Source organism: Eschrichtius robustus, chromosome 16 (genome assembly GCF_028021215.1).
Source record: "Eschrichtius robustus isolate mEscRob2 chromosome 16, mEscRob2.pri, whole genome shotgun sequence".
NCBI classification, from domain to species: Eukaryota; Metazoa; Chordata; class Mammalia; order Artiodactyla; family Eschrichtiidae; genus Eschrichtius; species Eschrichtius robustus.
Window position 1 is genome coordinate 4,183,588 of NC_090839.1, and position 25,895 is coordinate 4,209,482.

Below are 25,895 nucleotides of genomic sequence, written 5' to 3' on the forward strand. Positions count from 1 at the left end.
CTGAAAATACCTTTGGAATCTATAATGCCCGGATCGAAATCAAGAGTATCTACCCTTTGAATTATGGTTTTCAATGTTTCTCATTACTAAATGAGTCTGTAAAAGATGGTCCATTTCTCGAAATATGATTGAGATATTTGAGAGAGCTCTTTTGTCCTCCAGATTTGCATCCTTAAAAAGAAGAAATTGATCCATTTCAATGGTAATAGCTGGGAAGAAAGAGCTTCCCTCTTCTCCTTCACTAATCCTGATAAGGGGGAAAAACGGACTAATTTCCAACCAGAAACAAAGACAAGAAAGAAAATATTGGCGTTGGCCTCCTCCATTTTGGTTTTCCAATCGCCTTAGGAAAGAAAACATTCTAAGTTCAGTCTCTGTGAGAAGATAAATGTTCGGGGAGAATCTAGCTCTTCCCTCAAACCTAAACTGCAGTAAAACTTAATTAGACAAGAAAACCAGGAAACAGAATGAGAGAACACTTTTCTGGTTTTGTAACATGTTTAGGTACTCCATCTCACATGGTACTTGGGCATTTCTTTTCTTTCTTCAGAGCACCTGCCATTATAGCTCTACCTTTTCTGAGGAAAGGCAAGTGTTTGGAAAGCTGAAAACTTTCTCCCACTCAGATATTTCTCCTAAACAACATTAGTGAAGGAGTCAGGGTAAAATATTTCAATAATGTGAAATCCTGTACGCACACAGAATTCGACAGCATTTCTTAAATACTACTGAGGAGCAAAGGGGACTGGGAGAAAGGGAAAAGAATAAAAGCAGCTCAAAAGACTCTTTGAAAACTTTTCAGACCAAAATTTACTCAAGAATGTATGCTTTCAGCCTGATTTTCTAAGTGGGGTTTTTCTTAATAATGAAAAAAACTCTACTGGGTGGACTCTGCCATAACTGAAGGACTTTCAACTTGGCTTCAGCTTTCCTCAAGATTTCCACCTCAAAAGAAAGAGTACTTCTGCGACTGCAATTCCGTAGCAATGCGACTCAATGAGTGTGTTTTGAGCAAAAGCCTCTATGTGGTTTCTATGGATGCTGGCAGAAAATAAAGGGGGACAGTCATGAGTTCTTTCAGCAGAAGTAGGAAATAAAATACCAAGGGTTGACTCTGCCCTGAGATGAAGAGGCTTGACTCGGAAGTGCATGTGACAAAGGGGAAAAGAGTAATAGCAGGAAGAGATGGACCCAATTCTTTCAGAATCCTATGAAGTCACTCTTTTGTCCTCCCACCAGCTTTAGAATTTCTACCTTTTATGATGGGAAACTTGAATTCAGGACTTTTTTTTTTTTTTTTAACTTCAGAAACTCTCCTAGACTCAGGGTCACACCCTTTATCTCCCCCTACATTTAATCAGTCTGCTTAAAACACACTGGAAATGTAAAAGCTCAGTTACGCAACCAAAAGCTTTCCTGGAAATTACAGGTAGGACTCCCAACGCAACATTAAGGAAAAAGAGAGGCTAAAAAAGAAAGAATACCGTCCCAGAAATAAATGTTAACCCTACCAAACTCATTAAGAAATTTGATTTCTAGATTTTTTTTTTTTTTTTTTTTTAAGAACAGCGATTGACATATTAGGACCGTTGAGAAAGTCAGCGCTTTGAGGCATTTAAGAAATCTTTACATCTTTCCTTGAAGATTTCTACTCCATCACCCATAAAGGGAATCTGTTTTGCAAGTCAAAAGCACTTTAGGAAGGAAGACCCAGATCTGACAGAAAGAGTATAAATAATGCCACGCATCCAGAAAATTCCACCTGGGGAAGGAGTAGGGAATGGAGTGGAAGATGAGACGAGGTAGATATACAATTCTGCACAAATGATATGCAGAGGCGAAGGAGGTTGTGGGAAAAACAGAATTTAAAATATGCAAATTTTGGGACTTCCCTGGTGGTCCAGTGGTTAAGAATCTGCCTTCCAATGCAGGGGACGCTGGTTCAATCCCTGGTCTGGGAACTAAGATCCCACATGCCGCGCGCGGGGGCTACTAAGCCCGCATGCCACAACTGGAGAGAAGCCCGCCTGCCACAACTAAGACCCGACGCAGCCAAAAATAAATAAATACTAAAAAAAAAATAAAAAAATAAAAAAATGCAAATCTTGCTCCAGGGAGAGAAGACAATCTTTACAAACTCCTGCTTTCGAGCAGTTTCTGGAATCCTCGCTGGGGGTGGTCCCGGGCAGGGTCGGGCTGGGGGCATCACTGCACCTGACCACACAGCTGGCCCCTGGTTATTTTCTTGAATCAAAGACAGCTGGGTTGATAACACGACCCCCCCCCCCCACCGCCCCCGCCCTCGCCAACCCGCTCCGAAATTTTCTCCTCATAGAATTCCCAGGGTCTGTTTAAAATGCCTGGAGAGATCAGCTCTGTGCTTTGTGACCACCTAGAGGGGTGGGATAGGGAGGGTGGGAGGGAGGGAGATGCAAGAGGGAAGAGATATGGGAACATATGTATATGTATAACTGGTTCACTTTGTTATAAAGCAGAAACTAACACACCATTGTAAAGCAATTATACTCCAATAAAGATGTTAATAAATAAATAAATAAATAAATAAATAATAAAAAAATTAAAAAAAAAAAAAGAATAAAATAAAATGCTTGGAGAAAGAAAGGATGACTCAGTCACGTATGTAAAACTAAGGTCCAATGAAAGGTTAAAGAAGCGAAAAAAAAAAAAAAACAACCCGGAAACGTCAGCAGTTGTCATGGAAAATTTATTCAGGAAATCTTGACTTCTGTTTAAAAATATGTTATTACTAAATTCAAATCAGAAAAAGAATACACGGCTTAAATTATCATGGAGTAAACTAACATAATGGTTTTGAAATAAAGTAGTTTACACCGTTTCTGTGAAAGCTGAGAGAAAAATAATGAGAAAACAGTATGAACATCTATCAAAGAATGAGGGCTAGAAGCACCGAAGAGGGGGTTCTGGTAGGCTTTCTCAGTCAGACCTCTCATGAAAATCTAAAAAGAAGAAAAGTCAGTGTGGGGAGAGCATTAGAAAGATGGGAAATGGGCTTGAACCCCAGAGGATGCTGGTACCCAGAGAGACAGGATGACGGCAGCCTGCCAGGGAGGGAAGTCATACAGATGCTCACAGAAGCTTTCTGCCCCTTCAAGGAGTTTTCAACTTCTCTATGCAAAAGCAACCTCCAACACTTCCATCTTGAGAAATAATTAGTCTATCTTATCTCAAATATTTCTCTCGGACATAGGAAAACAAGCCTGCCCATTTCCCTTGCAGAATACCCTCCAATCCTGTATATTCACCGTGAGCGTCTGCCAAGCATACTTCATTATTATGAAAGTTCTCTCAGGGAAAGAAATCCCTACCGAGCCTCTAATAAATACAAGGGGGGAGGGCGAGAGGAGATGAAATAGCAAGAGAGAGATGATAAAATTTAAAATAGGTTTTAGTGTAGAACTGTACCCTGCCTAGAAGGTCACCCCTGATTACAGCTTCTGAGTGTGTTTTCTGAGCCAGAATGGGGCAGCTTTGATGCTGTCTCCCGCACACATCTCAAAGAGAAGAGAAAATTAACCCCTTTCTTTCCAGGGTTTGGCTTGGCAAAGAAAGAAAGTGAAGGTGGCCTTTCATCACTGGTGGAGTGACAGGACTTGGAGGGTGCATGCCTCCCTCACCGACCTCACTTGGGGTCTGGGTGTCTGGCTGAGCGGCCTCAGGCCACAGAAGGAAATGCCTTATCCAAGGGAAGCAACCCGGAAAGCAAAGACGGGCAGAGGGAGACACAAAGGGAAGTGGAGAGAGAGAGAGAGAGATCAAAATAGACCCATTGCAGGCGAAATTGGGGGGTCCGGGTGCCCAGGTGACCGGACCAGCCTCCCACCCCTCTTAAGAGGCAACCGGTTAAGAGCTGGAACAACTGACAGCCCAGGAGTCAACCCAGCTGCGAGAAGAGCCCCACGCCACGCAGACGGGGAAGAGATGGCAGAGCACCCCCAGACTGACCAGATAATGCAGACGTGAAATCAGACACGAAAGAACATCCAGGTCCATTTTCAAGCACATGGAGTCCCTCCAGGATGGTCTGGGCCGGAAAGGGTGGTCTGAGGGCCTTAGGGAAAGGCGGCCGGAGGAAACGTGGATGCCCAGTTAAATTTGAATGTCAGGTCCACAATGAATCATTTTTAGCATAATGTGTCTTATTGCCATGTTTGGGGGCATACTTATGCTAACATATATATGCGTATATATTTTATACACATATATGCACGTGTGTGTGTATATATATGTACGTATTGACTGTTCGCGTGAAATTCGGCTTTCACTGGGTGCCTGCATTTGCACCTGCTAACCCTGGCCCCCGGCGTGAGGTGTGGGGCAGGGGAGCTGGCTGGGGGCTGGCTGGGCTCAGAAGCATCTGCCCGGGCAGCCACCGCCTCCAAGCAGGCTCCAGGCATTGCACGCCGCCGTCAACCGAGGGACGGATTGACTCACGACGAGCCATCATTATCAATAAAGTCGCCTCTGTGAGGAGGCGCCTCGCAAAGGTTTTGAGTGGGGACTTGGCCCCAACAGCCCTTGGTGACGAAATGACTTATGGGGGTTCCAAAAACCCTGGGGAGACGAGCCCACCAGCAAAAGACAAAGCAAGCTCACCAGCAAAAGACAAAAGACAAGCCCACCAGCAAAAGACAAAGAGAGGAGTGGCATTCTGTGGCCCTTCTACTATGGTTAAGAAATGTTTACCACCACGAAGCAACAACCTTCAGAAATTACCAGTCTCTACAATCTCAGAGCTGTTTCTCCCATCCCCATGGATCCAAGGACCCCAGGCTATCTACGATCGTCCCCTAACCCAGCCCCACCAGGAGAGGCCACCAAGGAGAGCTTACTGTTACGAAGGGTTTTTCTGGGTGAGGAAGCTTGGCGAGTCTCTGATAAACACAAGAGGGGAAGGACGGGGCGGTGGAAATGGCACGGTGGAGATAATCACATTCAACAGAGGCGCCATGTGGAAACGCTTTCTGGAGGTCGGAGCCCAACGGCCGCATTCCGATAACTGCAGGTCTGGACACATTTTCTAGAGGAGAGTTTCGTTAGGCTCATAACTTCTCCCGCTACAGTTGTTTTTGTTTTGGTTTGGTTTGGTTTGGGGTTGCACCGCACGGCTTGTGGGATCTTAGTTCCCCGACCAGGGATCGAACCCGGGACCCCGGCAGTGGAAATACGGAGTCCTAACCACTGGACCGCCAGGGAAGCCCCCTCCCACTAGAATGTTTAAGCGGGGGCAGGGGAGAGAAAAAGAGTAAAACTCCTTTGCTTCCCCATTTAAGCTAGGAGGGGAAAAGAGTGCAGACTTTGGCTTTTATAGTGAAACTTGTCAATGGTGTGTACTTCACAGAAGGGCAAGGGTTGACTTTGTCATTCACCTGAGGGCAAAGGGCTCGTAAGAAAATGGTACCCATCCGAAGGAGGGGACTCAGCCCACAACACAGGGGTCCCTCAAGGGACAAACCAAGCCACCCAGGAAGACACTGTGTGTTCATCTCCGCCTCTTCACCTGGCAGAGGGGAGAGAAGAAAACAAGTGGACGAATGGCAGGTCTGGTCCAAGTGGCCAGTCAGCCAGCGGGGCAAACACACACACTTCCTTTTGTGTCCGATGGAAGCAGGAAAGATCCAGGCATGTCATGACAGTACCTTGAGTTTGGAGGGCTCTCAGACAGGCCCAGATGGAGGAATGAATTTAAAAGGACTTCAGACGGACCCAGGAGGCCACAACACATAGACAGAAGGGAAAGCATTGACGGACGGTCAGGCTGTGAAAAATCAGAATCCCACATACTTCCTGTCAGTTCAAGACATTTTTAACCTCACTATGCAAAATCAGCCTTCGAAAAGTCTATTTTAAATAAAATTATTAGTCTGTTTAGCTCAGAAACATTTCTCCCCCATAGATGAGGACTCAAGGCGATCCACTTTTTCCCACTGAAATCGCCCTCCCCTGCTACCTTGCCCTCGCTGGCAGAGAATCGGATGTGTGCTCCATTATCACGAAGGTCCTCCGAGGGGAAGGAGGCTATGCCCACCTGCTCATAAATTCAGGGAGAGGAGATGGGAATCAATGAAAGAGTACAGGGTAAATAATAAAATTTGAAATAGGTTTCAGTGTGGAAATGTACCTGATGGTTCTTTCTTTTTTTTTACATAGGTAATATCTCTCCTCTGATGATAGGTTCTGGGTCTATTTTCTCAGCGAGGATTCTCATGCACTTCCTATCAAATATTTTCAAGGAAAATAAAAGTAATTTACTTTTCCAATAATGTTTTGGTTCAGGTAGAGACAACGGTGAACTTGGTCACCAGTAGCGGCTCTGGGTTATCTTTGTTCTAGAAATAATAATTACCCCCTGCATCACAGGAGACGATATTGGGCGAGTGGGGAGAGTCTTCAGGGCAGAGTTTGCAACCGAAGGAAGCCAGTAGTAGAACAGGGACGCAGATGCAGTCCTGGACACTGCCGGTGGAGAGAAGCAGAATTCCTGTGGGTAAAATGTCTAGTGGTGGGAGGAGGTGTGGGATCACTTGACAACGGAGAAACCTGAGAGACCTCAGCCAGGTGATCAAGGTCAACATCAGCAATGATAAGCCATGGTGATGGTTTGTCCTTGATAGGACGTTATGAGAAGGGCACTGCACCTCTGGGGTCTTTCTCCCACACCCATCCCCCTAGTCTAACCTCGAGAAAACCATTAGACAAACCCCAGTGGAGGGACATTCTCCACAACAACTGAGCGGGACTCCTCCCAACCAACCATCAAGGGCATCAAAAACAAGAAAAGTTGGAGACGCTGTCAGAGACAAGAGGCACCTAAAAACCTCCTGGAAGTCCACACGTTCTCCCTTACTCTTTAGATCTTGGGCACATGATGCATCTCTTCTTCTGAGATGTATCATGAGAGCATTTTTCCTTCACTGATGGGTCTTGAAGTAAACATATACATATATATGTATATATATATATATATATACATTTTTTTTTTTTCAGTTCTCCCATTTCAAACCATTTTCTCTGATACTACCCAGGGTATCGGGCTGTCAGGACAAACTACCTAATTTGCAGGGCCGAGTGAACATGAAAATGTGGGGTCTTTATTCAAAAGGATTAAGAATTTCAACTCATACAATAACCAAGATATGGAAGCATCAATAGGTGAATGGATAAAGTGCCCATCAATAGACAAAAGGATAAAGATGTGATATATACATGTAATGGAATATTACTCAGCCATAAAAAAGAATGAAGTCTTGTCATTTGCAACAATATGGATGGACCTAGAGGGTGTTGTGCTTAGTGAAATAAGTCAGACAGATAAAGACAAATACTGTATGATTTCACTTATATGTGGAATCTGAAAACCAAAACAAACAAACAAACATAACCAAATAGAAACAGAGTCATAGGTACAGAGAACAGATAGGGGTGAGGAGAGGAAGAAATAGGTGAGGGAGATTAAGAGGTTCAAACTTCCAGCTACAAAATAAATGAGTCACTGTAGGAAATGTACAGTGTAGAGAATACAGTCAATAATTATGTGATACCTTTGTATGGTGACAGATGGCAACTAAACTTATCATGGAGAACATTTTGAAATGTATAGAAATATCGAATCGCTATGTTATATAACAGGAACTAACATAGTGTTGTAGGTCAATTATACTTCAAAAATAAACTCATAGAAAAAGAGGTTAGATTTGCAGTTACCAGAGGCGGGGGCAGGGGAGGGGGAATTGGATGAAGGTGGTCAAAAGGTACAGACTTCCAGTTATAAGATAAAAAAGTGCTAGGGATGTAACGTACAACAGGATAAATATAATGAGCACTGCTCTATGTTATATATGGAAGCTGTTAAGTGAGTGAATCCTAAGACCTCCCATCACAAGAGAAAAAATTTTTTTAATTTCTTAAATTTTGTATCTGTATGAGAGGGGGGATGTTCGCTAAACTTATCATGATAATCGTTTCATGGTGTATGTAGGTCAGATCATGATGCTGTATATCTTGAACTGATACAGTGCCGTATGTCAGTTGTATCTCAATACAACTGGAAGGAAAGAAAGAATTTCAAGTCATCCCAGCAGACCAAGCTTGGGGGCTTCTGGGTTTGGCCCTGTGTGCTGCACGGGGCACAGGCACACCAGGATTTCTGTCAGAAGGTGTTTATTTCTTCTGATGAAACCAATCTTAACATCAGCCATGACAAGAAGCAACAGAACAATTCTTCAAGGACAGAACGAGCTGAAGAATGGAGCGAGGCGAGGCTGTGTCTGAAGATGAGGAGCACACCTCTGTGCTCTGTTACTCCCCAAAGGACCCCGAGACCCCCAGACCCCTGGCTGACCTTTCTTCTCCGGGAGGAGCCCAAAGCCCATGGTGGCAAAAGCTGCTTGCGGCCAGAGGCAGGGGAAGCAGTGAGAATGAGAGGCTCATCTGGGTTTTTTTCTCTTTCATTCTTTTTCAGAGGATGGGGAGGGGGCAGAGATTGTCGGACACAGACACAGACACACAGATTAACACACACACACACACACACACACACACACACACGGATTAACTCATCAACTCTGGACACATGCTGAAGGCAGTTGTCTGTTTTGATCCTCAGGACAATTAGAAAGGCCTTGAGAGAATCCTTCAAGGTCTCTCCCCAGTTCCTGCCATGTGTTTGGGATAAAGCAGAGGTGGGCTTTAGGTCTGATAAAGAAAACTTTCATCTGACCACAGCCCCCGTGTTTATGGAGGTAGAGGAACTTTGGATGGGGAGGAGGCACGGGTGCTCTTCTTCCTCTGAAGGTATCGTTTTGAAACCCTTGGCTTTGGTAGAATTTAAGTTCTTGGCTATTTCCTGATGAGACTGAGGTCTCCTCTTTGTTTGCTTTGGAGTTTTGTGTTTCGCCGTCCTATGGTCTAGGGTGGAAACAGACGCAGCTGAGTTTCCCTTGATTCTGGTGAGGCCACCTGTGCCCTTGCTATGCAAGTTTTCCCCCCACCGCACCCAGAGGGGCTCAAAGGCAGATGTTGGGGGGAGACCATTGGCCAAAATGGCGGCCTCGCGAGGCACAAAGCCAGTCGTTTCGGGGTGGGGGGGTGGTGGTTACTGAGCCGGCCAGGAGTTGTAAAGAAATGCTCACCTCCAGGCACAGATCACTCCCCTCTGTGCCTCGGTGTCCTCATCTGTGCAATGGGAGGAAACTAGCGCTTCCTGCCGGGGTGCTTGAAAGAGTTATACGGGTTCATACCATAAGCACCACCCTCAGGACCTGGGATAAATGCTCCTGGGATAACGGCGGGGCTGTTATTCTTGCTGGCATGGCCTGTGTCATCATCGCTGTGTGTTGTTGTCTTAGTCATTAATTTGTGGTTTGTGGCCCGTCTCCTTCCACCTGGAACGTCAGCCCCATGGGTGAGGGGACATGGCCTGTCTTGATGGTCCCCGTTTTTCCAGCACCTAAAGGTCTATGAGTGAACAGCACATATTAGGTGCTCGATAAACACCTGTGAAATGAGCTTAGGGAGTGAAACTAAATCGGTCTGACTCCAAAATTTGGGCCAGATGCTGCTTTTCCCCTTGATTTCTCAAAATGGCAAATATGACCCCTGAACAGAGATTTTTTTTTTCCCCTTTGATGTGACGGTAGGTGCACAACCTCCAGGGGAGGTTCAGTCAAGGGTTAATAAGTGTCCAGCATCTCAGCAACTCGGGTAGGGGCCCCAGGGCAGAGGCAGACCCTAGGGAGCATTCCCAGTTGGTCAGGCTTTACAGAAAAGCTCCTTTTCTGATGAATTCATAGCAGTTCTTCCTTCCCACCCCCACGAGTGAAATCAATAATGATTTGACTCTGCTCCACTATTCCCACTGATTATAATCATATTTAAAAACCCTGATCATTTTTTTAAACTCCATTTAATGTCAATTTGCATTCATCAAGGATTTTTTTTTTTCTTTAAAGGGGTAGTTCTCTTCAAAGGCTCAGTTTGAATTTTGAAGGTAACAGGCTCTATGTCTGAAGGTAATCTGAAGAAGAAGATTAAAGGTGACCACAATTTTCAGCCCTGTTTTCCCCGTGAAGGGAAGCAGAGCCTCAAAATTTACAAGCCAGCTCACGTTTCCGTGCTCCATGCAGCTTCCATCCTCTCCGTTTCACTGAAATTAATTTTCTTTTAGGGGATATATAGGTATAACCATGAGTTCTCCCTGACTGATCAGTCGGGCGTACTGGGTAGAAACAGTAGCATATGTACGAATAACGGGACCCCCTCAGGCAGCTATGACAGTCTCACACCTTGTTCTGTGTAAATAATAGCAAGGTGTTTTTACTACTGTTATTACCGTAGCTCACCATATAATTTGAGATTCCTTCAGTGGGCGATGGAGGAAAAGCAGAAAGGACTGAACGGAAGTGACAAGATGAAACCAGCCACCATCAGGTGCAGGACCTGGAATGGTGGGGACAAAGGAGGCAACCTGGTTCCTTGTTTGACAATTGGTAGGGGTGGGGGGAGCATGCCAAAGGGGTTAAAAGCAGAAGCACGTGGAAGAACTTAAGGAAGAAATGCACATCTCCGAGCTTGTCGACGTGAACAAGGGTGTTTAGTAACAAGATTCTTGAAGTGGTATCACTTGCTTTCTGCAGATAAACAACCAAAAACATGTTTTTCTCTAACTAGAATTTCAAAGTTCTGTCTGAATTTTTTTTTAACTCGTGATGGGGAGTAGGAAAAGGAATAAGATGTTACTACTGCCCAGAGAGACTCATGATCAAGGCACAGAGGGGAAATCTTAGCATGTACATAGTACCTGGAAAATGGCATTACTGGCATGAATATTAACTGAATTTAAAGTTTGGACTTTCACCCCGTCTATATCTCTAGCCCTAGTGGCAGAGCACGGGAGTTGCCTCCCTATTCTCTAATTCTTTTTCTTAGTAATGAGAACCCACTTTCTGGATGGGGTGTGTTGCCACTCTGCTAACAACTACATTTCCCAGTTTTTCTTGCAGCCAAGTATGACCAGGTAACTAGGTTTGGGCCAAAGAGATGTGAGAGGGTGTGATATACACAATTTCCAAGGCATGCCCTTAAAGGGAGGGCTGGTCCCCTCTCATTCCTCTTTTCTCCTTTCTATTAGCTGGAGTGCAGATGTGATGGCAGGAGCTGAAGCAGCCACCCTAGACCACAAAGCAGGAAACTTATGGTGAGGAGAGCAGAGCAACAAGACAGGAGGAAACTGGGTTCCTACCACACCATCGAACCACCATCCTAAATTGTTCTACTTACACCCAATTGTTATTTGTGAGAGAAATAAAATTTTACAAGTATCTTTTAAAATTCACTGTTATTTTCAGTCTTCACTAGAGAAGCCAAAGCTTTATCATACTAAATACCACAGTGATGAGAAATATTTTGCAGTAAGAGTCTAATAAACTTTAGACTATTACCTAAACTTTGCTTATGCCCATACAACCTTGATGAATTTGGCTTGTCTGCTGAAGCCTTCACCATTTTGTCATATCTACAAATTATCTGGACCAGGGATCAGCAAACTACAGCCTGAAGACCAAACCTGGCCCTCCACCTATTTTTATAAATAAAGTTTTATTGGAACACAGCCATGCCCATTCGTTTACATATTGTCAGTGGCAGTTTTCTCCCTACCATGTCAGAGTTGAGTCGTCGCAATAGAGACTGTATGGTTGGCAAAGTAAAAAATTTACTATCTGGCCTTTTACAGAGAGAGACTATTAATTACATAAAAATGTTTAACTCCCTTTTTTCACTTAAATAAGATTATTTTTTTAAATTAATTAATTAATTTTTCGCTGCATTGGGTCTTCCTTGCTGCGTGCGGGCTTTCTCTAGTTTGCGGTGAGCAGGGGCTACTCTTCGTTGCAGTGTGCAGGCTTCTCATTGCAGTGGCTTCTCTTGTTGTGGAGCACGGGCTCTAGGTATACGGGTTTCAGTAGTTGTGGTGCATGGGCTCAGTAGTTGTGGCACACGGGCTTAGTTGCTCAACATTATTTTTTAAGTAAACTTTCTAAGACTGCTTCAGATGGAAACGCTGGTATCACTTGCTGAGGCTGACACTGGGAGTCACCTACCCCCTATGACTCTCCCCTTCTTTCTCATCAATAGAACCCGAAAGATGTTTAGTGCTCCTCTAGAACACTCTTTCCCGGACTCCCTACAGCCAGGCGTGGCCTTGTGACCCAGTGCTAGACAATGAGATGTAAGTAGGGATTGTTGGAAACCCTCCAGACAGCTTTTTTTTTTTTGCATATTCTTAACCCTTAAGTTGTTCCTTCTATATTTACCTGCCTTTGGGGGAATTAAATTATATTATATTATCATGTAGTAGATACAGATGGTATTTAGCAATCTTTTTATTTTCAGTTATACCTATGTATATTCTTTTTCAGTTTCTTTTCTGTTATAGGTTATTATAAGATATTGAGTGTAGTTCCCTCTGCTATACAGTAGGTCCTTGTTGTTTATCTGTTCTATATATAGTAGTGTGTATCTGTTAATCCCAACCTCCTGATTAATCTCTCCCACCCACCCACCCCCCACAATCCCCTTTGGTAACCGTAAGTTTATTTTCTGTGTCTGTGAATCTGTTTGTTTTGTAAATAAGTTCATTTGTATCGTTTTTTTAGAGTCCACATATAAGTGATATCATATGGTATTTGTCTTTCTCAGTCTGACCTACTTCACTTAATATGATAATCTTTAGGTCCATCCATGTCGCTGCAAATGGCACTATTTTGTTCTTTTTTATGGCTGAGTAATATTCCATTGCATATATGTACCACATCTTCTTTATCCATTCATCTGCTGATGGACACTTAGGTTGCTTCCATGTCTCAGCTATTGTAAATAGTGCTGCTATGAACACTGGGGTGCAGGTATCTTTTCAAATTAGAGTTTTCTTGGGATATGTGCCCAGGAGTGGGATTTCAGGATCACATGGCAACTCTAGACAGCTTTTAAAAGGCACACCCCCTTTGGATCTTAGGCCTTTTCCCTGCCTGAAATGCAATCGTGACGCCTGGAGGGGCTGCGGTGATGGTCCTGTGCACAGGATGAAGGCACAGGGTGGGGAGGGCAGGGCAGGAAAATGGAGGGACCCTTCACTGCTGGGCTCCCTGCCCAGCTGCTCTAGCCCAGAGCACGTATCCCTAGCCTACCCATTACGTGAAAAGATGAACCACCTTTTTTTAAGGGCTGGTAAATGTGTTCTAAATTGCAACCACATGCACTAAATGGAAGGCAGGGTTGACTGATTACAAGAACAAAAAAACAAACAAAAACAGCTTCCATTCTTCACCACTCCCTGTATCCACACCCTTTGCAACGTGATTTTTAAAGTCCCCCATCAGGAGGTGGAGTCAATTTCCCCCCCTTGAATCTGGGCTGGTCTGTGACTCTCCTTGCCCAGTAGAATGCATCAGGGTGATGTCATGCCAATTCCATACCTAGGTCTCAAGTGGTCTGTGAGAATCTGCCCTCTCTCTGAAACCCTGGGAGGTTGGAAGACATATGCTTCATGCAACCCCACTCTCCCTGCTGACAGTCAACCAACGTCCAGGATGCGAGTGGAAGACCATCCTAGACCAGCCAGTCTCAGCCGTTTCCCCACTGACCCCACAGATGCATGACCAAACCCAGCAAGACTGCCAAACCTGAATGCCCTGCTAACCCGAAGACTCACGGTCAAGAATAAAGATTCATGAACCACTGAGTTTGGGGGTGTTTTGTTACATGGCAGTAGCTAACTTATATCACAGGTCAACCTATGTTTGACATAAGTTAGCTACTGCTATACAGTAAATAGATGTATCATTACCTTTGATACAAGATATATGTATATATTTATCATGACTAATATGTATATTTTGGATGATTAAAATTCTTTCAGAATATTTGTTTATAAACCATAGACGTAAATGTACTTCATTTGGGGCTTCACTGATAATTAGTGAGATTGGGAATGAGAAGCATAGCATTTCATAATCTGGGTCTGGAGGCAGATTGCCTAGATTTTCAGCACTTGCTTCTCGTGTAACCTCCTCATTTCCTGGCTTTAAAATGAGTATAGGGGAATTCCCTGGCGGTCCAGTGGTTAAGACTCCACGCTTCCACTGCAGGGGGTGGGGCACGGGTTTGATCCCTGGCCAGGGAACTAAGATCCTGCATGCCGCACGGTACGGCCAAAAAAAAAAAAAAAAAAAAAAAGAGAGAGTATAATTTTAGCACTTGTATTTCCGTCAAGAAGTTCACAGGGGATGATGAAAGGGCTCAGAAGAGTGACTCGCCCATGGTGTCCACCCATCGATATTTGCTAAGATTATTCCTCTTGTGAATCTTATTAGATAATATAAGTCATTGCAAACAAATTATAATATGGCTGAGCAATGAACAGAACTGAAGTGTGAGAATAAAGATGTTTATAATAAAGGAATTTGAAATGAATGATGTTTTAAAATAATGCATGGGCTTCAAAAACAAACTTACCAAAGGGGAAATGTTGGGTGTGCGGGGGCTAAGTCAGGAGTTTGGGATTAACGTACACACAGTACTGTACATAAACTAGGTAACCAACAAGGACCTACTGTAGAGCACAGGGAGCTCTACTCAGTACTCTGTAATAACTTATAGGGAAACGAATCCAAAAAAGAATGGATATATGTATGCGTATAACTGAATTACTTAGCTGTACACTTGAAACTAACACGACATTGTAAATCAACTATACTCTAGTATAAAATAAAATTTAAATTAAAAAAATAAATGCGTAATGCTACAGCAGAAAACAATAAAATAAAATAATGCATGGGGAAACATAGCTACGCCCAAATATCCCCATATGATTGGATCATCATTTAGATATTAGGTCTTTTTCTACCTCTGTTTGTACGAAGACAGCAAAGAAAGCATCCCTTCTCCATGTCCTCCCAAATTTCACTTTGCTTTCAAGATGTCACGTCTGAGTCAAGCAAGACCAGCTGGTCCCATTTCAGTTCCTTTGATGATCACTCAGAGGATATGATATGTCCAAGTGTAAGAGAGGTTCCCCCCCCCCCTCAATTTATCCCTCAGAAAAGGAATTGCTTTATTAATCAAATCCCTACAAAGTCTCCGATTTTTCAGGGAGCTCTCTCCGTGACTTCACTGTAAATGACAAACTACTATTTAGGAAGACACATTAGCCTGAAACAATGCCAGTCTGTGCTGGTTTGGGTCCTACATAGATACCGTCTGAAAACATCGGTTTCAAAAAGTGATGGGAGTGGGGGACCCTGCATATACATTTAGTCATTTTTCCTGGGTGCTTGGGACACAATTATAAGCTTTGGGTGTTATCGTAAACAAGTCCCTTGTAGGCTGCTTTAAAAAGCGAAACAGGATGTGTTTATTTGGTGGAAATTGGGAACAGGCACCTACCTGAGAAATGAAAGCGGCCGTCCTTATATTATGTAAATGGGTGCTCATGGCCGTGGATAAATTTCTATGATGGCATTGCACTCGGATTCTAAAAGTGCTAAATCTCAAAGAGCTGGGATGAAAGTGAAGATGCCGTGCTCGGAAATCTCTATTAGGTGACTCAAACCAGGGGCTCTAGCGATGACAAAAGCCATCTCAAAGATGCATGCTACAAGTGCAGCTAGAATGGCTTCGTGAAATGTGAGTAGAAGACACGATGTCGCTACACCGATATTTTATGTAATGTGTGATTTAAAGGGCTATGTGCAACCAGTTGAATACATTAAATACTGTAAGTAGAAGTTTGCCTACCTCATCTCCGTCTTGATGTTGTATTTCAGGTTGGTCCAGAAACTCCTTCGGATCTTTGTGTTGAGAAAACAGGGGACAGCCTTATACTGGGGAGTAAGTGGTGAATAGCTGTGATGCTCGATTCATAAATAACCGGTATCTCGGGCTCTTGTGTAACTGACTTATTGAGGGGGCCCACCTGAGAGAAACTTGAGATGAGTGAGAGAAGCCAGACGCAGTTAGATAACAAGGATTTTTGGAGATGCCCACAGGGAGCTCTGGAGTGTGAATTGTATCACAAAACTCATCCCACCCGGAGGCCAAAGGGCTGAGTGGTCCTATCCCTCCATCAATCAGTCAGGGGCTGTGGACCAACCCCAGGGTCTGTGTGTATGTTGGGGGCAAAGTAATTCCCATCAGCCAAGGGCCAATCCTTTGGAGAAGGGTAGAGATAAGAGAGGGCAGCAGTCAAGACATGGAGATGGGTGGGCGCCTGGCCTGAAAAGGGATCCGGGCAGGGCACCAGTGGTACTGACGACAACTGTCACCTTGTAGCCCACGGCACGCAGAGTGCAGCTGCCCTGCTGTTTGTTCTCCTCTACCTAGGACGCAAGAGTGGGTTGTTCTCTGATTTCAGCAGCCTTTCCTCTACCTTCCGGGAGCATCTCTTCTCAATATGAGTTGGCTGGTTTATAATCAATCACCACCCCTCCCATCCCCAGGAGTGGGCATATTCCACTCATCTGGACAAACAGAAGGTTCAGGGCTAGGCACGCGACCCAAACCTCGCTAAGTCAGAGTCAGTGCTGGACTTCAATTAGAACGCTCCCTACCGCAATTGTAAAGCGGGTAGGATGTACGCTGGGGCCTCTGGGGACCACCACGTGCCTGGGAATGAAAGCCACCCAGAAGAAGGCTAACTCAGATAGGAAGAGGGATAAACCTCTAACCCTAACTCTGGTGATACTGTTTGAGTCCCTGGGCTTTTTGTTTCATGAGGAATCACGTGCTTAAATCTTTCTGAGTTGGATTTCGGTCCCATGCTGCCAAGAATTATAACCCATGACAAACTGTTCTCCTGACTCTTAACAGACGTTGCTTACTTTCCTTCTGTCCCAGAGAAGGAGGTGGGTGTGTGCCATGGATACCCGAGGATCCCCAGCCCCTTCCTAACCATGTTGAATGTGGGATTAAGGATTTACCTAACGTCACCTAGTGACAGACTTAAAATTTGAGCCCTGATTGTCTGCTCCCAGCCCCTGGAAAACCATCCAGTGTGGGCACACACCATGAGTCCGGTGAAAGGAGCCAGTCTCTTCTATTAAAAGCCCCTTCCAAAGGACAGTGATTAATCTAGTTTCCCATTCTTCTAAGCAAAATAATAGAGAAATCATCTTCTCCCTTATCTAACTACACAGATGACGGCTTCGTGACTCCTCAAATTTATTGAGTGGCAAAACTGGAAGCAAAGAAATATGTTCTCTGTCCTCAGAAGCACTGAAAGCCTCGAGCTGTCAGAACCAACGCAGGTCTTACTAAACGAGCTGCAGATAATCCGAGGAGAGATGGGGGAAGGTAAACAAAAGCAAACACAATCAAAAAGAACCTCTTCCTCTTCAAGGAAACTTCCAGACTAAACCAGGCTAAGTGGATTGTCTTAGCTTTGATGCAGCATGACTTAAAAGTCACTAAAAATGTTCCCCATTTCTTAATTTAAAAAACAATATGTATGCATTGAATCTATAACGAAATGTTACTTAAATTAATCCAAATTAATTGGAATTAAACACAATAGAACATAGAATTTAAAAGGTAAAGCAGATAGAGATTAACAAGTGAAAAATGAAGAGCTTTTCCCCCTCCACTTAGCAACATGCAGTATTTTGCTCTGCAGAATGAAAAGGGAAAGAAGAAAAAAAACGAAACCAAAAAAAACCCGTACAGACCCAGGAAGCAGTTTTAAAAGGAAAATAATTGCTTTCATACTAAAACATACAAAACCAATTTCTTTTGAACCACTAATGTGTGGATTTTTAAAAATCAATAACATATTCTATTTACTCCATCTGAACAAAGATAAATGGGAATTCGTGCCTCTGGCTCTCGGTACTCTCTAATGCTTTTTGGAATCACTGTGCCATGTAATTTCTGTTGTTGTTTTCTCTATGACACTTGGAGAAGCTTTAAACTCTCAACATTTTTGGAGACAATGGGAGCTCAGTGAAATGGGCTTGATTTGCCCGTCAAGGAACAATGTCACAGCACACTAGATGTTCAGTAAGTGGCCTCTGAGTGCATGGAGGGCGGAATGAAGGAAGCCACCTCGCCCAGGGCTGGGCCATGTGCAAAAGAGCAGCCAGAGCGATCAAAGCAGTTAAGAGTAGATGGGCAGTGAGTCACGTGCTCAGGCATCAGGGCAGAAGGACATGCCAATCAGGAGGGGACACGGCAGAGGCGAGGCCCCCCCATGCTCTCCTCTCTTGGTGCAGGAACTTATGAGAAGCCAGACTGGCGGAGGATGTCACCAAACCAAAGACAGAAGCCAAGATGTGCCTTGAAACACCAAGGTTGAAAGGCACCTGGGCTGGTGAAAAACACACAGCTGCCAGGAGGGGCAAGCGGGGTCTCCAGGGACAAGGAGGGGAAGTCTCCCCTCCCCACTCCTCCGTGGTTGCCCACATGCCAGCACATTTCCATCATGGCTTCCTGGTGGGCATGGACTCAAAGTGGGTCTCCTCCCACGTTCTCGGGGGAGGTGTGGGGGGAGAGGAAAAGGGGTCATTTCCCCAAAATCCATTCACCCCAAAAGAACTGTGACCCCACTGGCTTCAGCATTTGGCTCTAGTGTCCCGGATGTGCGGGTAGTAGGTGACAGGGAGGGGTGGCAGCCAGCTCCCTCCTCCCTCCTCCCTCCCCTCCCATGCCTCCTGGCAGCCTGCCAAGTGAAGGTCTCAAAGTACCTGACTCTACTGGGGCTCAGACCCCTGTGTATGTATGTGTTTGTTTTTTAATGTGAATTCATTCCCATCATGTACAAATTGGGAGATTTAACTTAATGGAAAAGGCTGGGTCCCTGGCTCCTCTCTAGAGATAGATTAATAATCAGGAGCTGGCATGCTCACTGTACAATATGATGCTAAGCCTTATTTTAAATGATATATATAAGTGACATGTCAACAGCCCAACAAAACGGATACTGTTATTTATCGTCTTCACGGCACAGATGGGGAAACTGAGGTGCCGGGCAGCTGAGACGCCTCCGGAGGACGCAGGACCGCAGCTCCCCTCCGAGCCCGCCCTCTTGATGTTGCCCCACTGGTGCCCCTGCTAGGCAGGCTGCCGCAGGCTCTCTCCTTTCCTGCATCCCTAGTTTAGAACATTTGCTTTTTAATATTTTTAACATGTGCGTCTTAAAAACGTGGCCAGTTCTGAAGGAGAACCGGTGTGTTTCCAAGTTGGGGAGGAGAGAAACATCTCACATACTCGGCACGGAAAGATCGAAAAGTCCTGTTTGGGGTGCAAAGAGCCGGGAGCCTGCGTTTGCAGCAGAATCCTGGATCCTGCATCACATCCCTTGGGACAGGGAGCCCCGAAAAGGTCCGGCAGCCCACCCTCCCGCCCCGTTGAGTCCTTTATTTTACCCCCATCTTATCACCCTTCTCTTTTCTTCCTCTCTCCGTCCCTCCTTTCTCGGCTAGGGCTTCTGCCTCTTCTCTTAGTTTTTTATTCTTGCACATCTGGGTGGCATTTACATGAGAGCAATGAAACGACCGAAAAAAAGCCAGGGTCGCCTGTGTGCTGAGACAGTGGCAAGAGTCACTTCTTCAGCGGGGGTCCAACCTCTTTCAAACAGCACTGGGGCTCTTGGATCAAAACTGTCCTCTCTCATCCTTGGGCTGTAGTCACCTGAATTCCAAAGAATAGAAAATAAATTCGTGCCAAGGGGTCCCCTGGTATTCAGAGCAGGTCTCCCCGAGAGCACAGCTTCCCCTGCACTTGAATCGAGGTCCGGTCCAGGCCGGACGCACAACTGGGCGAGATCAGGGCCCCCCCCCGCCCCCGCAGAGAGGGACCCCAAAGCTGGGGTTTCAGCCGGGCTCGCGGGCGGGAGGGAGCCGCGCTGCCTGCTCCTCGCAGGCCGGCGCTAGGGGGCGCCCTTGAAGCTTGGAAGACGATTTCCCATCAAATAAAAAGCCGTGCTGCTTTTTTTTTTTTTTTTTTTTTTTTTTCCTGGGTAATAAATTCCCAGGGCTTCTTTTTTAACCCCCACCAGAGGTTAGAATAGTTTCATTAAAGAAGTTTTGGTAAATTCATGGGCAACTTTTGAGGTTATATGAGGTTGTTGTCAAAAAAAAAAAAAAAGAGAAAGAAAGAGAAAAGCAGCTTCTCTGCTCATGCAAGACTCAACATCACGGGGTGTGAGGGCGCACAGGAGGGGGTCTTCGGGCTTCTGTGTTTTTCCAGAAGGGTCCACTCAGAGATTGGGGTTCTCTAGGGTCCCTGATGCCAATCAGTGGGGGGCAGGGCCCCCCCGGGAGCTGAGCCCGAGCTCATCCTGCACCGGCTCCGATGCCGCAGAGCTGCCTGCGGCCCCGCTGCCCATCAAAGGCTGCCTTTGCCGCCTTCTCGATTTTTCCATCGCTCCACCCGCAGTCCCGGGCGAGTGCTGGTCACGGCTTTTGCACTCGTTTCTTCCTGGCAGGTAGTCAGGAACAAAGCCAAAAAGTTCCAGCCCCTGAGTAGGGGTTAAAAAGAATAAGAACTTTATCGGCTTGATAAGAAAAGAGACAAGAGAGGGCAGAAGAGAAACAGCGCGGTTAAGGGAGGGGGCGTCGCACATTAACTATGATTCAGAGACTCAAATGCACTGAGTTCATTTTTCAATCTGCCTTTAGCGAAGGGAAAAAAATCAGGAAATTATAGAAAATTGAGAAACAAACATCTCCGAGAGTGCTTTGCACCCGGGGGTGCTTAATGAACACTTAATAATTTCAAACGCGAGTACTTAGAAAAATGGCTTTTGTCCATTCCCGGCATGCCAGGTGCCTCGTAGCAAAAAGGGAGAGCTGAAAATGACTGAAAATGATCACTAATGTCTGTGTGGAGGGGGGCACGAAAATTACTTTTTCGTGTCTCTGGAAGTTAGAGAAGTAAACAAGCCAAAATTTAAAGAGTTTTAGCAAAGGAAAAACCTTGGAATGGAACTTTCATTCTTTTCCTTCATGTCTGAACTTGGGCAAGACTTCTAATTAGGATGGAGAATGGCCACGACATCCCCCTCCTGACCCCATGGGGCCATATTGAAAATTAGATGAAGAAAAACATTTGGAGGAAACTCTCCAAATGCTCAAGCAGGAAGCGATGCCTGTTGGACCAGATTCCTCAGTGCTCCCTGCCAGCACCCAGCGTTGGGGTGAAGGCCACCGTGAATGCATTTATTCAGAGGAAGACAGCGTCCCTAAGAAGAGCTCATCGTTGCCAGGGAGGTGTGAGATGGGATGGGGCAGGAGCAGAGGATTATTCAAATCCCTTTGTCTCCTCTACCTTTGGGGCCAGTCTCACCCCGGCAGGGAGAGCACCATCTGTATCCAAGTGCATAAATTCATGTGCCCCCAAGTATCGGCTCAATACCACATAGCTCCCTATCTGAAATTCACTGTTCCTTGATTCATCGCTTTGACTTGCAGATGTCTTTCCCAGACCTGGGTGGAAATATAGCCCACGGTCCCCCACTGTCAGCCAGGATAACCAGCACACCTACAAAGTCCTTTATAGGTGACACAGTATCTTTCCAACTCACCATCTCATGTAGCTTGGGTGTCTCAACAGTCCTCTGGACAGATGAGTGGGATATTTCTAGACTGCCCTCATAGGCTTTTCAAGGGCCAGGTTAGTGAGTCAGCATAGGTGAATGTCTCTGACACCTGTGGACTCAGAAATGGCCCCATTTTACAGATGAGGATCTGAGGGAAAGAGAAGGGATGACCTTGGCCGAGGAAGTGGTAAGAGGAGAAGTCAGGACTCAAATGAATTCTTCTGACTCCAAAAACAAAGTTTCTTCCCCTGCACTACTCTTGGCCTAAGGGAGGCCGAGAGAGAGGGAGAGGGAAGAAGTATTTGGCTTTTCAAGGTCTACTGCAGGAGGAAGCTGGGTGAGGTGAAGTATCTGGCCTGAGAAGGTCCCTGTCAAAATACAAACAATAAAAACAGAACTGTGTTCTCAAATTCTAGTTAGAGGTTGAAACCCAACCTTTGTCTGTTCAAAGGGAGATTAGTAAAGACTTTTAGGTAGGCAGGTGTTAAAGACATATTAGCATCAAAACAAGACTTCCTTTGTGATGTAAGCAAGAGGCTTAACAGGGAATTGAGAACGACCTTCTCATTATGACTCCACCGTAGTTGGTCTATATAACAGTATTTCCCCTCTAGGCTCACTATTGGTGACACCATTCTGCCTCACCTTGCCACTAATCCCTTAGTTAGAATTAACCCTAAAGGCCACCTGTCTCCAAAACCAAAGCAGCCTTGCCCCTCCTGAAGATCAGGTCAGAAGTGGAGGTGGAAAGACCCAACAAGGTGAGCCCGGAACCCTTCATGATTTTGTCCCCCATCTGTAGGTCTGTTGGAATCATCACTTCTCATCTTGCCTCATCCTCTGATTCCATTTGTCTACCAGCCTTTGACATAGAAAATTCTAGAACAAGACTCCTTTTGTGGGTTCTGCTGAGAAGGGGCTCTCCCAACTCAAAGGTGAGGACAGTTTCCAGAAAGTCCTTCCAAAGCAGAGCAGTCTCCATTTCAGGTTTGGGATTGAAGGTATGTGCCTCTTTTGTTTGTAACATTTTTTAACATAATACACATTTATCTTTCCGATATCCAGATTTCAACCTCTTTAAATGACTCTACGGCCCTGGCCTCCCACCTCCCCAGTGGAACCGGCCATGAGTGCACTGGCCACTTTTGCCCTCCCACCTTCTGTTGGCGCAGAAATCAGAATTCAGAGCGTGTCGCCCCGTTTCTTTAGGAATCTGTTAGCGATTGCCAAGGGAAACACTTAGCATTTTAGGTAAATAAGTAAATACTAGTTCAGTGCTGTGCACCTCCATTTGCAGCAGTTTAGTGTGGATGGCAAAAATCCTTTATGATCCAAGGAGGAGAAAAGGAATGATAAAGAGTGACAGGCTGCGGGTCTCCGTAGGGGGCCGCGCTCCTCCTGCGGTGGGTGCCCCGATGGAGGGGCCTTGGGGATGGGCGTCGGAAGCACGGCCCCCTCCTGTTTTGTTCCTGTTTATGCTAGCCCACTCTCCCTTCCCCGCTCCAGCCGGTCTTGTCAGGATCCCTCATTTGGAAGCTTAATCATATCAGCAAGCTTACCGCATTGCATGTGTAATGACTTGTTTACCAGTCTGTGCCGGCTCCCTCTGCCAGACTGGGCTCTCCCTAAGGACAGGGCAGTGTCGTGTTCTTGTCTGCCTCTCTTCCTGCTCCCACACACTGCCTGGCACAGAGAGGGCCCCGCTAATTGCATAGGAACTCTCATCTATTTCACAAAGGTGTCTCGGTCCACCAACTGGTCCCCAAGCTTCTTGAGGAGAGGACTCATGGCATCTTGTGCTTCTCCCCTCTCAAGGGGCATGACTGCTCACACACAGATGCTGAATTCCATTAAACCATGAGTAAGAGGCGGTTTGGACATCTGGGCCCTGACTCTTTTGGGAAACTGTCTCTCCTCTACTCTTAAGGGCTGTAGCGGAGGTGGCCCCAACCCGTCCCTCCATACAAGGACAGGGGCATGACCCAGACCTGGCCACTCAAATCCCCAGTGACTGGTTCAGGAGAGACACCTACCCCCAACCAGGCCATCCGGATTCCGTTTGGGGACTTGGGTTACGGGAAGGAGTCAAGCATGTTCGGGCAGGGCAGGTACTAGAGGAGCCAGTGATGCTGACCCAGAAGAGCAGCCAAGAGATGCAGAGAAACTGAGTCCGGGTGACATCATTGGTACCTCTGGATCCAGCCATGCCTGAAGCCCCCTTCCTTCTCTGTTCCATGAGATGATGAATGTTTCTGTCTAGGTCAATTTTAATTGAGTCTCTTTTCCCCACACCCCAAAGAGTCCTTTCTGATACAGGCATGCAGAGTTGAAATTTCCACCTCTGGTATAGCAACTTTTCAGAGCAAGATAAGCAAGGTGTCTGTTTGGGGATAATCACAGCTTGCGAAGAGAAACATTGCTATCATGTTGGCAGCCGCGGCTCCACAAGCCTTCTCATTTTATTCCGGGAGCCTGGACTGTGGCCCCAAATCCCACACTAAACCAGAAGGGGCTGAGAACTTCATTGCTCTGGCTTCTGTTTATAATGAGAAATGAAGACAACGCTCAGCCTTTGACTAAAGTCTCACATATTACTGTTTGCTCTGTCGAGCTCCCGGGCGGCCTGAGCTTTCTGGGAGGTAGCTGAGTAACACTCAGGGCTGGGCAGCCTGCAAATCAATTAATCTCTTCTGCAAATTGCTCACCGGGTCTAATGAATTGGCTCGGCACAGAGGAAGTCCTGTGTGGCCTTGTGTCCTTTGCAGTGACGGACCTCTCTCGGAGCAGACCAAGACTTCGTGCCTCGGCCGAGGAACAAATCTATTAATATTTGGAGAGAACATCAAATTGTACCCAGTGGACTTAAAGTTTGGTCAAGAGAAGCTCACTTCTCTGTGATTTAAAAACAAAATAGTCTACTCATCCCTCCATGTTTTTTTCCGCTGGATAATGCCAGCCTTCCTCACGGTCTGTCTGGGCAACGGACGCCCCAGTGGGATGCAAGGCACGGGTGGAAAGGCCCTCCTGGCCATGGGCATTCGAGGTAGCATCTTTTACCCACCTTGCAGATTTTTTTAAGTTTGATAAGATCAATGAAAGAAGTACTCTAACATGCCATTTATGGGAATGTGAAATAGAAAGCAACTTGGAAATATCTATTAAAAATGTGCGATGTAACAAAACTACAATGTGATATCACCTCACACCGGTCACAATGGCCATCATCAAAAAGTCTACAAATAATAAATGCTGGAGAGTGTGTGGAGAAAAGGGAACCCTCCTACACTGTTGGTGGGAATGTAAATTGGTGTAGTCACTATGGAAAACACTATGTAGGTTCCTCATAAAACTAGAAATAGAGAGCTGCCATATGATCCTGCAATCCCACTCCTGGGCATATATCTGGAGAAAACTCTAATTTGAAGAGATACATGCACCCCAATGTTCACTGCAGCACTATTTACGATAGCCAAGACATGGAAGCAACCTAAATGTCCTTTGACAGATGAATGGATAAAGAAGATGTGGTGTATATTACAATGGAATATTACTCAGCCCTAAAAAAAGAATGAAATAATGCCATTGGCAGCAACATGGATGGACCTAGAGATTATCATATTAAGTGAAGTAAGATTAAGACAAATATCATATGACATCATTTATATGTGGAATCTAAAAAAAATGATACAGATGAACTTATTTACAAAACAGAAACAAACTCACAGACATAGAAAACAAACTTACGGTTACCAGAGGGGAAAGAGGGTGGGGGAGGGATAAATTAGGAGTTTGGGATTAACATATACATACTACCGTATATAAAATAGATCATCAGCAAGGACCTACTGTATAGCACAGGGAACTCTACTCAATACTCTGTAATAACCTATATGGGAAAAGACTCTGAAAAAGAATAGATGTATGTACATGTATAACTGAATCACTTTGCTGTACACCAGCAACTAACACAACATTGTAAATCAACTATACTCCAATATAAAATAACATTTTTTTTAATGTGCAACATAAGAAAGACCCAGTGATTCTTCCTCTTGGGTCTTCCCTAGAGAAACCCCCTGCTTGGGTCAGGGGGTCATGGACAGTGGTCCAAAGAGCACGATGCCATAGTGAAGTACTGGCAATGATGAACTGTCCATTACTGGGAGAAAGACTACCTAAAATTACAGTAGCCCCACCCCGAGAGACTCTGTCCCTACCTACACTGTTGAGATAGGTCTACATGTACTAACAGTGTGGGAAGACCACACAA

At 45.3% G+C, this 25,895-nt stretch overlaps 1 protein-coding gene across 1 annotated transcript in view; it reads right to left on the minus strand.

Annotated features, from left to right (window-relative positions):
- Nucleotides 1–25,895, minus strand: part of ZNF831 (zinc finger protein 831) — an 80,566-nt gene that overhangs the window by 13,474 nt on the left and 41,197 nt on the right. Inside the window, exon 4 of the mRNA XM_068525099.1 lies at nucleotides 10,462–10,476. Within this exon, the coding sequence (XP_068381200.1) occupies nucleotides 10,462–10,476 (15 nt within the window). The remainder of the gene's footprint in view (nucleotides 1–10,461; nucleotides 10,477–25,895) is intronic.